The sequence below is a fragment of the Wasmannia auropunctata genome, unplaced genomic scaffold, assembly GCF_000956235.1.
Source record: "Wasmannia auropunctata unplaced genomic scaffold, wasmannia.A_1.0 LD334282.1, whole genome shotgun sequence".
NCBI classification, from domain to species: domain Eukaryota; kingdom Metazoa; phylum Arthropoda; class Insecta; order Hymenoptera; family Formicidae; genus Wasmannia; species Wasmannia auropunctata.
The window spans coordinates 13781-28746 of NW_012028608.1; the positions used below are offsets into that span (position 1 = coordinate 13781).

The window sequence follows — 14966 nt, forward strand, 5'->3', positions numbered from 1 at the left end:
TGCAAACATATATCCTCGGGTTTCATTATCTGACATTGACCGCGAAAAAGCAGGTTCGGTCAAATTTACGTTTTCCCAGTCGATTATGTCTATATAGTCGTTGCAATCGAAGTTTATACGGTGACCGTACGGTGAAAACGTAAATTTGACCCTGCAAGCAACGGAGCGTCACATTAAAATTGTCATCGAGACAGCACATCGTGTGTCTCCCAAGCAAACGCGAAGGAATGGCATTTACTATGATCGAATCTCGGCTTAAAAGGCCAAGAAGTGAAACAAAGATTTCCCACAATAAATTATTTTTATTGTGTAAAAACAATTGTTATGCACCATAATAAACAGATAATTAATTGCAATAAAATAAAAAACGATGTTTTTTATTTTTTAGGAGTAGATATTTATTTAAAAATTTCCGCTTATCAAAATTCATCATTTTTTATGCCTTTTCCGAAAATACATGCACAACAGGGGGTAAGAAATCGCTCCACCCTAATTGTATATATATTTATATATTTATGGTAACATAAATATTACTATACATATACGTATATATGATCCAATATAACATTTCGTGATTACATATATGGTCTGCAAATATTAGAAAATGTAATTTTGAGATATTTTGGAAAAACGATCAACTACGATTTTAAGGTTTTCATTTTTTATACCTATAAATGATTACAAATAAAAATGTGAAACCCGTTTTTATCTACATTTTCAATATACCTATCGACGCTTGAAGACCACTGTGACAAAAGTTTATAATTTTCCAATTATAATGCTTTTAAAGGAAAAATTCAATTTAATAGTGAATTATTTATTGCATACATACATATAAGAAATGTAATTAAAAAACAAATACCAGGCTATTACTCATGATTATTAAAAAAATTTGTAATTTTATTTTGTGTTAATGTTTGAATACATTTGTTGATCACAATTGCATCTCTCTGCTTTAATGGTAATTAAAGCAGAGAATACATTGTCCTCAATATTATTACATCTTTCTATAAAACTTTATAAAACGTTTACCGCTGTTCTGGCCTGCTTAACCGCTGCTGGAGCCGTATGATGCACAACTTCGAATTATAAAAGTAGAACTTCGACAATAGAAGTTTGACTTAAAAACATAAACTTCGACTTATAGAGGTCTAGCTACTTCAAATTCGAGTTACAAGATAATATGATACATCTGAATATCTGAAAAATAATTCGAATTAAAGTAGGTTTTACTTCGATTCCTGATTAAGATATATGCTTGTTAGCATCATCATTGAATCGAAGATTTAATAGATATATAATATTTCAACTTTAAGTTATGACTGCATTCAATAAGACCATCAGTAATTAGCGCACGGTTTACGATAGCTAAAATTTAAAGGATTAAAAAATTGAAAATATGATTAGGCAACCCACATCTAGCCTTGACCATATTTGACTCTTTTTCCCTCATTATTTATTGTATACATATATTGACTTGTATAAAATTGTTGTTAAATATATTCTTTTTTTTTTATTGATGACAATACCTCAAATAAGTATACTTATATATATCTATATATCAGTTAACATTTCAATAGTTGAGTCACTGTGTGTAAAGAATTATTCCATTGAATATTTCCATCTGGCTACTGACTACTTTTTACGCAGTTAAGGTACTTTTGGCACCGGATCAAAAGGTTTAATCCTCTTGAGTCTCCGCACTACATTGTGGTGATCCAGCAAGATCAATACAACTGAATTGCTGTGATTTAATTTGAAGTCGCTGTTCATGCTTTACAGCTAAGGATTTTATCATTGAAAATATCCATTTTCAAATTTTACGAATATCGTCATTGCGTACCAAGTGGCGTCAACAATACCACGCAATACTCTGTTTTGGAAGTTTTATATTTGAATATTTGATTTCTTGGTGCAACTCCTCAATTACAACCCATAAGTCCATACTGGTTTTATCACTATATATTATACTTCATCATATAACAACAACTTATGTGTAAATTCAGTTTCAAGCGCCCGCGCCGTTTAAACAACGAATACATTTTCTTGTACTTGAGAGTTCTTTTTCTTTTTAACATGTGCCTTCTATCTGGTCATGTCTATGTATTTAGCTTCATTGACACATAGAATTTGTTGAATATAGACTACACTGTTAAGGCGATGCTGGAAGGTCGGAAAAATTTGCACGAGATCGATAAAACAGTATGTTCAATTTCAATGGTACAATACTGATATGATTATCGCTGTATTTTACGAGTAGGAGCATTTGATCAATTTCTGTCCTTCTTACTTTATAGTAAATTAAGTGTAAATTAATATTCTTTAGTGTAAATTAATATTCCTCCTTATCTAAAAAAAGTGCATGTAAAGTCGATAATTTGCATTTCTCGAAATTATTTGTTGTCGCTTTTCCGCGATGCTGTTTGGTTGTCTCGCTGCGCTTATACTTCGTGTAAGCGGCTGTCATTGCATTTTGACAATTGTGCGTATTGAGGTTGATGTAATTATAAAGTATAGTAAGAAGCGTTAAATAACGCGCGCTTCGCGCGCGTTTGTAGTGCTAGTGTTATTAAAAAATGTTCCTAGAAAGTTACAATGTATGCGAGTCCACGCTTTATCCGGCCAAGGCCAAGGCAACTTTGCATGTGATGGTTTTTTTGTTCTTCTAGACAAACTTTACATGATTTGACTAATGATTCGATATCCGTATCGATTCCCGGCCACAACGCGTATAAACGCGCTAGCATCTTTTTTCTTACTATCTCGAGGTGAGAAACATAGAGTAATTCTCTTAATCGCTCGCAAACTTTCCGACATTATTACTCAATGACCCCAAAGTAAACAATTCCCTTCAATCGATAATTCTGTTTTTTTCGCTTAAAACTTTTTCTCTTCCTCGGTTAATACATCAGTTTTCGTTGGGCACCCGAATAACATATATTTATAATAACGTTTCGTAGCGTTATGTCACGCTTGGCTTCTAGTGCTACGTTCTGCCATTCGATCATTTTTAGTCCTTCCGCAATATAGTATATTGGTGTAAAGTCTGTTTCAAAGATGTTTGTTTCATCGTCGACGGATAATCGCAATAGCGCGTCGCAATTCCCGTTTGCTTCTGACTTAATATATTCAATCACATATTTAAATCCGGACAGAAAATACGCCCAGCGCTGTAGTCTACTAGCCGCTGTTAAAGGAATACCTGTTTTGGTCCTAGAATAATTTCTAAAGGTGGCTTGTGGTCCGTTCTCAATATTATTATTTCTTTTCCAAAGATAAAATCATAAAACCGTTTAAAACCGAATACAATAACGCTTGCTTCTTTATCGATTATAGCCCTATTCAATTCTTTTTTTGGTATCTTTTTCGAAGCATAAGCTATAAGTTTTTCGGTACCGTCTGCGTATCTATGCGACAATATCACCGAAAGTCCGTAAACAGATGCGTCACACGCAAGCACGACTTGCTCGTTCGAGTCGTAATGCGTAAGTACTCGCGGGGAAACTAATTCTTTTTTTACTTTGCAAAATGCTTTTTCACAATCTATAGTCTATTTGAATTCTTTTACGCTTGCGCAGTCATATAATGGTTTTAGATTATCCACATGATTCTCTAAAAATCGCGCATGGAAATTTATTAGACCCAAAAATGATAGTAATTGTTTCGTATTTTCTGGTCGTGGTGCCTCTATTATTGCTTTTACCTTTGATTTTGCTTTGTGCAGTCCATTTTTATCAATTACAAATCCTAATACTTTTATTCTTTCTTGCGTAAATTTGCTTTTATTTTTATTTAAACGAAAACCCCTGTCTTTTAATTGTTTACATACTAATACTAGATTATCTAAATGTTCCTTTCGCGTTTTACCTGTTACGTAAATATTATCCAAATATGCTATCGCACATTCAATTCCTGCTAAGTATTCCTCAATTTTTTTTGAAATTCAAACCTGATGCAACTCCTTCTGGCATTCTGGAGTAACGAAAATAACCTAAATGTGTAATTATATTCAGCAAGTTTCGAGAATTTTCACCTACGGGGATTTGCATATGCGAACAATCTAATTCTGAAAACGTTTCGCCCCCTTACATTACTCTAAAAATGTCGTCGATACATAGCAACGGATATTTATTTATTACAATGTGCGGATTGATAGTTGATTTAAAATCACTGCAAATTCGAATTTCGCCGTTACTCTTTAGCACCGGTACAATCGGTGTCGCCCAAGCGTTTGCCTGCACTGGCTCTAGGTGTTTCAATTTGACTAACTTTTGTATCTTGTTTTCAATTTTTTCCTTTAACGCATATAAGCGTGTCTAGCTTTCAACGCAACGGGCTTAATCGTTTTTTATTTCGATTTTTATTTCGCCTTTGTTATATGTACCTATTTCCGAATTAAAAAACTTTACAAATTTATTTAATATATATGTTCGCGTACTGCATCCATTTCAATCTTTTGAATCCCGTTCGTCTCGCGTACTTCGTTACGTATTTTTAAAGGCCACATTTCAAATTGCGGCAAGCCATTGTCGCCCTAACGGACCTGCGCCTGGCATCACCAAAAGGCTAATTGTAAGTGTTTGTTTGGCTAAGGCTTTGTTTTTCAAAAAGTGAGACCGTTATGTCTTTTAATTGATCGATTGGATGCATCGGATTCACATCATAATCCCACAAAATTATTTTTACCTCATTTTATTTTAGTTTAGCAAAATAATCATTTCTCGTTTTCTCCGAAATTACGGTCGCATATATAAGTTCCCAAATCTATTTCCATTTTCAGGGTTTTGCTCTCAATGTTTACGTTCAAAAACCACGTCATTACCGTTATCATTTATTAGGCTACTATTCCGCGCACATACTTCCAACGGGTAAAAATCGTACTCTGCATAAAAGTCGTTTGTATTTCCTTCTTCTATTTGACAGTGACCTCTTCTACTTGACCCTGTAAAAATTTTAACGATGGCTTCGTATGGGGATTCTTGACTCTGCATACTGCTTCCAGATGCTCCTTTTTCTTGCAGTAGTTACATGATTTGTACTGATATCGGCAGTGGTTGGCTCGATGGTTAGGCTTTCCACAACAATAACGTACAGTGTTTACACGTAGCACCCGTGACATCGTGTATACTAAGCTTCGGGCTTGACTTGTCCTTCGGCAAAGGTGTCCTAGCCTGTTTACCTTGTGGATGCTTATTTCGAGAACCTCTCCCGCTGCGCAAATTTCAATTTGAAAAGTTCTTCGTTTGCTTTGCTTTGATTGATTGAAGACGCACCTTTCCATAACTTCTAAGGGTTTTAGACATAAAGTCTGCCATTAACTTTATCAGTTGCGCGTAAGTTTTTTGAGCTGGTTTCTGAGATGCACATAGATTCCTCATTAGCGAATATACATCTTAAATTCGTTATCGTTAAAGCTTATCAGCATGGTTGCAACTTGCTTCCTATTGTCTGTTATGCCTTTAGCTTCGAACAGAATCTCGAGTCTCTCCTGGAAAACTTCCCAGTTATTTTCTTCCAAAAAAAATATCAATCTGTGTTTATTCGACGACATGTCGCTATCTTCAAAATCACTCGTTTCGATATTACTTGTTTCTCCTTGTTCGTTATCTTTTCCTTCACTTGTCGCTGCTGCACTCTGTTCCGTGCGAATTGCGCTTGCTAAGCTTTTACGTAGATCGTCCAATTTTGCATCTACGCTTATAGTGATATTTCGTTTACTCAACTCACTTATCACTTTATCTTTTTTCAGGTATACTCACCTCACTCCTGTTTTCACCACATCGTCTTGCTCCTTTTCCCCTATCTCACTCATAGATTTTTATACACGTGCCTCTTAGTTAACGAATACTTATCACGTGCCGAGCATGTTGTGTAAAAAAAAACATCCTCGTCGCCAATTGTAATATATTAGCGGGTCCTGGGGTTTAAATAATAATCACACACGTATTTGATATACAAACTTTACTTGCACGGAGCACAGTAGAAAGAAAGTGATCGCTTCGACGGCTAGAGTCGGTCTGAGTACGCATACGAAGTTTCGCACTTACGCGCTTAGCCAATAAGGCATATCATAAACATTACAGTAGCCATTAAGTCGTGAGGTGCCGCCAAAAAAATGTTAACGTATCAAAAATAAAAGAAAATAATCGTATCTGTAGCCGTTCTAACGTCTTCCTCTCTAAATATCGCATAACCATATCGGCTACTATGGAAGACAGTGGACATGCTCATGGGTGTACCAAAAATTTGTTTGTAAAAAATTTTGTTGAAAGAAAAAACTGTAGAATTTAAGACCAAATGGATAGTACTCAGAAACTCGTGTGGGATGGTGATATTGTTGCTAATCAACTTCCAATTGTCCGAAATGCACTTAACAGCCAAGTCGGTGAGCACATTTGTAAAAAGTGAAGCCACTGGCTTGGCTATTAAGTGCATTTCGGACAATTAGGAGTTAATTAGCAACAATACCACCATCCCACACGACGAGTTTCTGAGTGATTCATTTGGTCTTAAATTTTAGTTTTTTCTTTCAACAAAATTTTTTACAAATAAATTTTTGGTACACATATTGGCTGTCTATGGTTATGGATAATGGCCGGAATTTTCAATCTACTGAATTCTTACAATTTCTTGCAGCTAACAGTATTACTCCAAAATTTACTGCGTCATATCATCCATCACCAAATGGTCGGGCAGAAAGATTTGTGCAATCTTTAAAAAATTTGTTGCAAAAGATATTAATTGACCCAAGAAATAAAAAATGAAATTTAAGCGACGTGTCACATGATTTTCTTGTACTTTATCGTATAACTCCACATTGCACTACCGGCGCGGCGTGGCTCCAGCCACGTATATTCAATAACGTATATTTAAACGACAAATGCGCACACATTTAACACCTAATATTTCAATTTGTAAACATAAAACTTTTAATATAAATGTTAATAAAAAATGTCGAGAATTTGCGATGCCGCAATTATAGCGGTAAAATTAAATGGAAGCGTGGAAAAATTACCCATCGCATTGGCAAACTACATTACCGAGTGATATTGGAAGAAAATAGAGTCTGAGAGCGACAAGTGAATCAAATTCTTAAGTCAGACGAATATTGGAACGACTTTGAGTACCTACAGGACATATGGATGTTGGAGAGCCTGAGGGACCTAAACTACATAACATGCAGTATCTCAGGATGACAATGAGGTGCAGTTGCCATCTAAGCCAGGAGAGAATGCACAAGAAGTAGAGGCTCCGGATCCACCTCCGGTATCACGAAGAGAACTTCCAGAACATAGCTGGAAATTACCGGCAAGATTTGCGGACTTTTATTTAGGGCGAACCTAGCAATAGGTTTTCATTAGAAGAGGAGGAGTGTTATGCGAGTGCTTAATTTAAATGACCGCCGTTTATGATACGAGACTTCTTTGACGGTATTTGTGAGCGGCTTAATTTCCCTCTCCTCTCGACGTATTCTGAGTGATTAACGCGGTATGCATGATATTGTCGATCGATATTTGTACGCGAGCGAGGACAGTTGTGCTTCGAACTTTTATATTATACGTATTAGAATTAAATTGGATATTTAATTATAATTACTCTTTTTAATTGCTGGTCCCTACACAACAAGAAGAATAAAATTACCGAGAGAAATAGAAGAGAATAGGAAGAAAAACGCAGAATGGATGAGGAAATTTATTAAAGACAAGTTGGATGTAGAAGAAAAGATAGTGTTTTACAGATTCGTTTCTCTTCCGAGGCCGGGCAATAGACTGCTCTCACGCCGATCACTACTGCCGAGGCCTCGCTATTAGATCGAGCCTTCCGTGAGGCGATTAAGAGTATAGGATATTGGGCTTAGCGGTTCTCCGGAGTTGCGACTTCACAATAAGAGCCATGAAACGACCTGTTAAATTCAAAACGGACGCGCGGCTAGCCCTAGTCGGAGAACGGGTGAGTTGACAGGTCCGGAGACCGAATAATTTTGACGAATGCCTTAGGTTTACTTAAATGAGAGATTTATTCTTATATGAAATAATAGAGTTTACAATATTATAACTGACATTCGGCGGTGTGCAATGCGTGCGCGTGAATATATTGTCCCTTGTTCGCGTCTGTCGCGGTGCGCGGTGTTCGGTGCTAGCTTTCGGGTCGCTTCCCGAAATGGTGGCGCGCAGATGAATACATTCGTATTTATTAGGTACTAGTGCCCGGTTCCTTTCGGCTGCGGCCGGTAGGATTAAGGCCTTAGTCCCGATACCCGTGGGTCGGCGTGAAACGATGGGAGTGGATTCGGCGTGGAGACGTAACGCCTGTGCCGACGGCGGTCGGCGGGAGCAAGCAGCGACTTGCCCCCGATCAGGTGTTCCGTTGAGGAGTATAAGAGCGGGTAATAAGCGTGGCCAGCAGCGGCTGGTCGAGGTGAGGAGCTTCCCACCTCTTTTGCTTAGAGGAACGGATCGCTTGTCGGACTGGCGGCAGCGGCCGACGGAGGTAGAAAGCTTTCTACCTTTTAGTGTCGTAAAGCGGAGTCGGGGTCAAAATTGCGAACGTTAGATGCGGTGCGGCGAGCTTGGTGGCTCAGCAAGATCTGTTTTATTATCTATTCGGATATCGGCAGAACACAAATCTTCGACAAAGCTCGCTGTATAATTCCGTTAGCCGTACGAATACTAACAACTCTGACATGTCCGTCCCCATCTGGGTGTACTTCCATAACTCGACCTAAATTCCATTTAAGAGGGATCTGGCTATTCTTTAAGATTACCATATCCCCTCGTTTTATTCTTTTACTATCGGAAGCGGCACTTCTCCACTTAGACCTTACTTGTAACTACGACAAATATTCGCGGCTCCATCGAGCCCAAAAATGGTGCTGCAATTTTATTAACAGCTGATAGCGGGTTAGCCGGTTCGTTGGTACGTCCGTCAGATCTTCCTGTTGTACAGCGTTTAACGGAGCCCCGATTAAGAAGTGGCTCGGCGTTAAAGCGGTGAGATCCGAGGGATCGCTTGACACCAACATTAAAGGCCTCAAATTCAAACACGCCTCAATCTCGGTCAAAAACGTGTAAAATTCTTCGAATGTGAGAAGCACATCTTCCAACACCTTCCTCAAACGCGTTTTCGCAGATTTTATTCCGACCTCCCACAACCTTCCCAAGTGGGGCGCGTAAGGAGGCAGGAAATGCCATTGTATCGATTGTTCCAACATGAACTCGTCCACTTGCCGCTGATGGACAGGATTTTTCAATTCACCCAAATCTCACAATTCGTTACTTGCCCCCACGAAATTCGTTATCCGAATAAATGTTTGCGCATTTTCCTCGCCTCGCAATAAAACGCCTTAATGCATTAAGAAACGCTGCTGAACTTAAATCGCTAACTAGTTCCACCAAATGTATGGCACGCGTTGCCAAAACATATAAACAAACATAAATATGCCTTGGCGGTCTTGTTTCGAGAAATTTTAATATTAAATCCGCCATAATCGACATCTACGTTTAAAAATACTCTACCCGGACTGACTCTATTCTTCGGCAAATTTCTCATAATCTCTTGCGGGTTTTTACAATTAAATAGATAACAAACTAAGCATCTGCGCACAACTCTCCTAATCGCTGATCTACCCGCTATAATCTAATATTGCTCTCTGAGCATACTCACAAGGAAAGGGACCCAAGTGTCCTCCGTTTCAATGAGCTTTTGATATGTTATTCTCTAAACAAAACCAAAGATTAAGCTTGCTACTGCAAATTCGTGCCGCTTCGCGCTTTTAAGGAGTGAAACACCCCTTAGAAAAAAATCGGTTTTTTTATTTCAATGCGAATATCGTCGAAACTAGGATAGAAAAAAATGTTTCAAATAAAAGTTAAATGGCTTTAAGAGTACTTTATAATTATAATTGAAAATAATTTTTTTATTGCTTAATTTTTTGTTTACTCCCACCACCAAATTTTTTTTTTAATTTTTTGAATTTTTTTTACCAAATTAAAGGTTATTTTAATACAAATTCAATCATGTGTGACAAAGTTGTTTTCCAAAGTATCATTTTCGAGAAATAATTAAAAACGCCTCTATACGCACACCATCCGTGCTCGTTTACGCGGCGCGCACGTAACAATTCTTCACGCAGCACGTTCTGTTCGCATTTTTGCATTTAACAAGGGATAACAATGAAAGCAAATCTATTTCCGTAATATTCTGCGAATGTATAACTATGAATCGTTTTTATCGCGCACGGCTGAACAACGCTTACGAAGCATTTGAGTGTCATATAAGTGTTAAGTTAAATCGATATAAACAAATCTATTGCGGAAACAATCTGTTTACGTCTAATCACAGAAATATTTTTGTTCGAGTAGTTATCCTGTTAAAAAAAATCGATAGAAAACGATAAAAACTAATATAGGATCTGGCAAATATTTTATCGTGTCCTATCGTATCTATCGTTCTATTTTCTCTGTTCCGAAAGAAATTGTTATCATTTCCTATTGTTTTCTATCATTAGCTGATAAAAACAATTTTAATCGTTAAAATATCGATAGAATGTCTACAGTAACTTATCGTTTTGATAAAATTTATCATAAATAATTAAAGCGTTGTCCTAATGAATTGTTTATACATGATAATCTTTTTATCGTTCATAATTACGATTAAAAACGATGTTTTTGAACAATGATTAAAAATGATGATTAAAGATAGAAATAAATATGCTTAAATTGTAAATACTGAAATAAATAATGAAATAAAAATATACGAAATTTGTAATTATCATAACATTTAATTTTAACTTCCAGGTTAGGTTTTATCATAGACTTATAAGATAGACTGCGCGCCCTATTGTTCTCGGTGAGGCAGAAGCTAGAGTGAGAGGGCTACACTCCACACTTCTCTTGTCCTTGTTTAATCGTTGGTGGGAAGAAGAAAAGAGGGGAGACCCGCGCCGCGCCGGCCGCCGTCAGCCGGTGCCGACTCGGGAAACGAAAAAACATAGACTTACAGAACTTAACAAAACTGCTGTTTAATATTTTACTATTCTGATACTATTTTCACAGTCACACACCAAGCAAGGTTCGCTGCTTCACACTAGTTCACTGATTCTTTCGGTTCCTGAGTCGGCACGGCTGACGGCGGTCGGCGCGGCGCGGGTCTCCCCTCTTTTCTTCTCCCCACCAACGATTGAACAAGGACAAGAGAAGTGTGGAGTGTAGCCCTCTCACTCTAGCTTCTGCCTCACCGAGAACAATAGGGCGCGCAGTCTATCTTATAAGTCTATGGGTTTTATATATATAAAAAAAACGAAATCGCAAAAAGGAAAAAAGGTGAAATAAGGAGAAGATTAATTAAATCTTTACTATTAACATTATTTAATTGTACATAATATGAAGTGAATAACATCTTTACAACTTATATAGTATAAATAAAACAGTAAAATCACAAATTCTATTTTCTAATTCATGCCGCGTAATATGATATTTAACATTTTCAATAAACCTATTGCTTTCTGCTTGCAAATGTTCTTTCAATTGAGTAGTTTTTTTTTGTTATAACTTTTGTGATTTTTCGGGATACAATTTTGTGAATTCTTTTAAATTTTCTTACCCAACGTGATGTGATGCTTTAAATCCTGGAACGGGGAAAAGTTCCTCTTCCCCTCGAATGGCTCATCGAGCAATATCAATGAACAGCGACTCCTCTTTCTAAACTTTCTTGAAATTTATTTAATGACGAAAATATTTCTGTGATTAAACGTAAACAGACTGTTTCCGCAATAGATTTGTTTATATCGATTTAACTTGACACTTATGTAACACTCAAATGCTTCGTAAGCGTTGTTCAGCCGTGCGCGATAAAAACGATTCATAGTTATACATACGCAGAATATTGCGGAAATAGATTTGCTTTCATCGTTATCCCTTGTTAAATGCAAAAATGCAAGCAGAACGTGCTGCGTGAAGAATTGCTGCGTGCGTGCCGCGTAAACGAGCACGGATGGTGTGCGTATAGAGGCGTTTATAATTATTTCTCGAAAATGATACTTCGGAAAACAACTTTGTCACACATGGTTGAATTTGTATTAAAATAACCTCTAATTTGGTTTAAAAAAAATCAACAAATTCAAAAAAAATTTTTGGTGGTGGGGGTAAACAAAAAATTAAGCAATAAAAAATTATTTTAATTATAATTACAAAGTACTCTTAAAGCCATTCAACTTTTATTCGGAACATTTTCTTTTATCTCTTCTAGTTTCGACGATATTCGCATTGAAATAAAAAAAATTTTTTCTGAGAGGTGTTTCACCCCTTAAAAGCGCGAAGCGACACGAATTTGCGATAGCTTAATTTTTGGTTTTGTCTAAAAAATAACATATCAAAAGCTCATCGAAATCGGAGGGGGACACTTGGGTCTCTTTCCTTATCAGTAGCGCTTCGGTATGTAGGCTTTTCAAATGTGCATCTCTAATGATCAGATTAATAAGATGATCGAGTCCCACCAGAATCACCGGAAATCTTTGAGAGTAAGAGAACGGAGCGTTCTTCAAACGACCGCCTACGCGTAACAATTCCGCATCATCCACAAAGGGGTTGAGCGATACCAGCTTACTTTTCCCTGAAATCCTGCGTTTTGCTTGTAATGCCGCAATCTCCGGTGCGAAATATTGTCCCTGATGATGTCTTAATATAATGCTCATCGCCTTCTCCAATTCCCTTACTGTGATCCAACCGGATCGTCGATTATCCGTCCTTTGGCAATTGTGCACGAACCGTAAGTAATAAACGACAACCATTTTCAATCGCTTTAACGAGGAATACCGCTGTAAGACCTTCCATGCGGGTTGCACCCCTACGATTATCGACATCACCCTTCCTTCGGGCACTTCCGACTCGGGCGTCGGTTTCGCCGGATATTTCAAAATTTCCTCTTCTAACCACACTGGGCCCTTCCATCCACACAAATCCTGGTCCTCCAGCTTTTGCGGCTCGAGTTCTCTCGATACCAGATCTGCCGGGTTCTCTTCTGACCGAACATGATGCTACTGAGACCTCGACGATACCTCCTGTATCTCCGTGATTCGATTTGCAACAAACGTTTTCCATCGCGCGGGCTCTCCAGCAATCCAGGCCAAGACCACACTCGAGTCACACCAATAGTGTCTCTCGTCAACCCGTAATCCAAGCAACTGAATAACCTTCTCCATCAACCGTGCCAACAATAATGCTCCGCACAACTCTAGACGTGGCAGACTAATTTTCTTCATTGGCACGACGCGAGATTTCGCATATACGAGCCGGCAGCTTCGCTCATTCTTGTCGTTAATGGATCTCACGTACAAACAGGCGCCATATGCCCTTCCGGACGCATCACAAAATCCATGTAATTCTATCCTTACCGGCGATGTCGGAATTATTCCTCTTGAGATACTTATTTCCTCGAGGGCGTGCAACTGCCGATGATACCTTTTCCAAGATGTGTGCAAGTCCTCCGGCAAGGATTCGTCCCAGCCGACCCTGCACTGCCACAAACGCTGCATCAAGATCTTTGCCCGGACGACAACCGGATTCACCAGATCCAACGGGTCGTAAATTTGCGACATGACAGCGAGTACCATTCTTTTGATGACTCTATTATCCATCGCGCGGGGTGACGTTCACTCGAGATGAGAGCGAATCCGCCGCAACATCCCAATACAAGCCAAGCGTCTTGACCTGTTCGCCCAACGGTTTCTGTCCTGTCTCACTCGCCGGCCCTCGATCTTCCGTGATCTTTCCTAAGTTTGACTTCCACTTGTGCATCAAAAATCCTCCGCGTCGAAGAACCTCGCTCATTCCCGTTTTAATCCAGCTCCTCCGCGTCGTCCGTTCCGATGATCAAATCATCCACATAAAAATCTCGTAGAATTATTTCACCGATCTTTGAATTCTCTTGCTGGCACTCGTAGGTCAGTTGATGCAAGCATCTTACCGCTAGAAATGGGACTGCCGCGACTCCGAACGTTACTGTAACATAAACTCTTCCACTGACGCTTCCAAATCTCGCTTTCATAAAATTCTCTGTAACCCTCGTTGTTTCGGATTAATATAAATTTACCAATATATTTGTTGTACGTCTCCCGTCAATACGTACTGATGCTGCCGGAAACGCAATACAATCTCAAATAATTCTCGCTGCAGAGCCGGACCGATCCTCAATATGTTGTTCAACGACTTGTCGGACGATGTCCTCCAAGACGCGTCAAACACGACTCTCAATTTGGTTAATGTACTATCCTCCTTCACAACCGCGTGATGTGGTAAGTAATGCACCAACCCGCTCTCCGTCTCCTTGAGTTCATCGATTCTCAACATGTGCCCCAACTTCAGATAGTCATTTAAACATTCCTTATACTGCGCTCTCAAGCTAGCGTCCCGATTCAGTCTCCGCCATACTGATTGCAGCTTTGTCAGCGCTGCTCTCTTCGATTCTCCTAACTGATTAGAGCTCTCCTTAAAGGAAAGATCCACCACGAAACGTCTCTCCGACGTTCGTCTATGCGTATTTCGAAACTCCTCTTCGCACAGAGCCTCCTTCTTCGGCAAGCCAGGCTGCCCGAATCCTTCCTCTACGCTCCAGAAGCGCTCCATTTGCCGACACAAGTCCGACTCAGGGCCTGTTCACTCCCATGTATTTTTGGGGGACAGCGTTTTGGCGCCCTCGCAGACTGACACCTGGCAAAATGGAACTAAGTATCCAAATCTGTCGGTAACATAGTCCTATATACATATATATTGTTACGTCCTGGATTTGAAAAGAGAAGGACGCAGGGGTGGGGATTTGTTTTGAAGGTCTAGGATAATAAGAGAAATAGGAGACACAATCAGAGAGATGGCTAGTTTAAAGTGGGCCGAGCGGAACCCTTACACTGGCCGTGAATATCATCATTTTGTGTCTTAATGATAGGGAAATGATGGGAAAAGAGAGAGATAGCA

At 38.7% G+C, this 14966-nt stretch overlaps 1 protein-coding gene across 1 annotated transcript; it reads right to left on the bottom strand.

Annotated features, from left to right (window-relative positions):
* Positions 1-14084: 14084 nt before the first annotated feature.
* On the bottom strand, positions 14085-14621 carry LOC105458843. The gene has a single exon (XM_011704412.1). The coding sequence runs from the start codon at positions 14619-14621 to the stop codon at positions 14085-14087; it is 537 nt and encodes a 178-aa protein (XP_011702714.1).
* Between the last annotated feature and the right edge of the window lie 345 nt (positions 14622-14966).

Excerpts from the sequence above, each read along its gene's own strand:
- LOC105458843 (XM_011704412.1), bottom strand. The coding sequence starts at position 14,621 with ATGGAGCGCTTCTGGAGCGTAGAGGAAGGATTCGGGCAGCCTGGCTTG.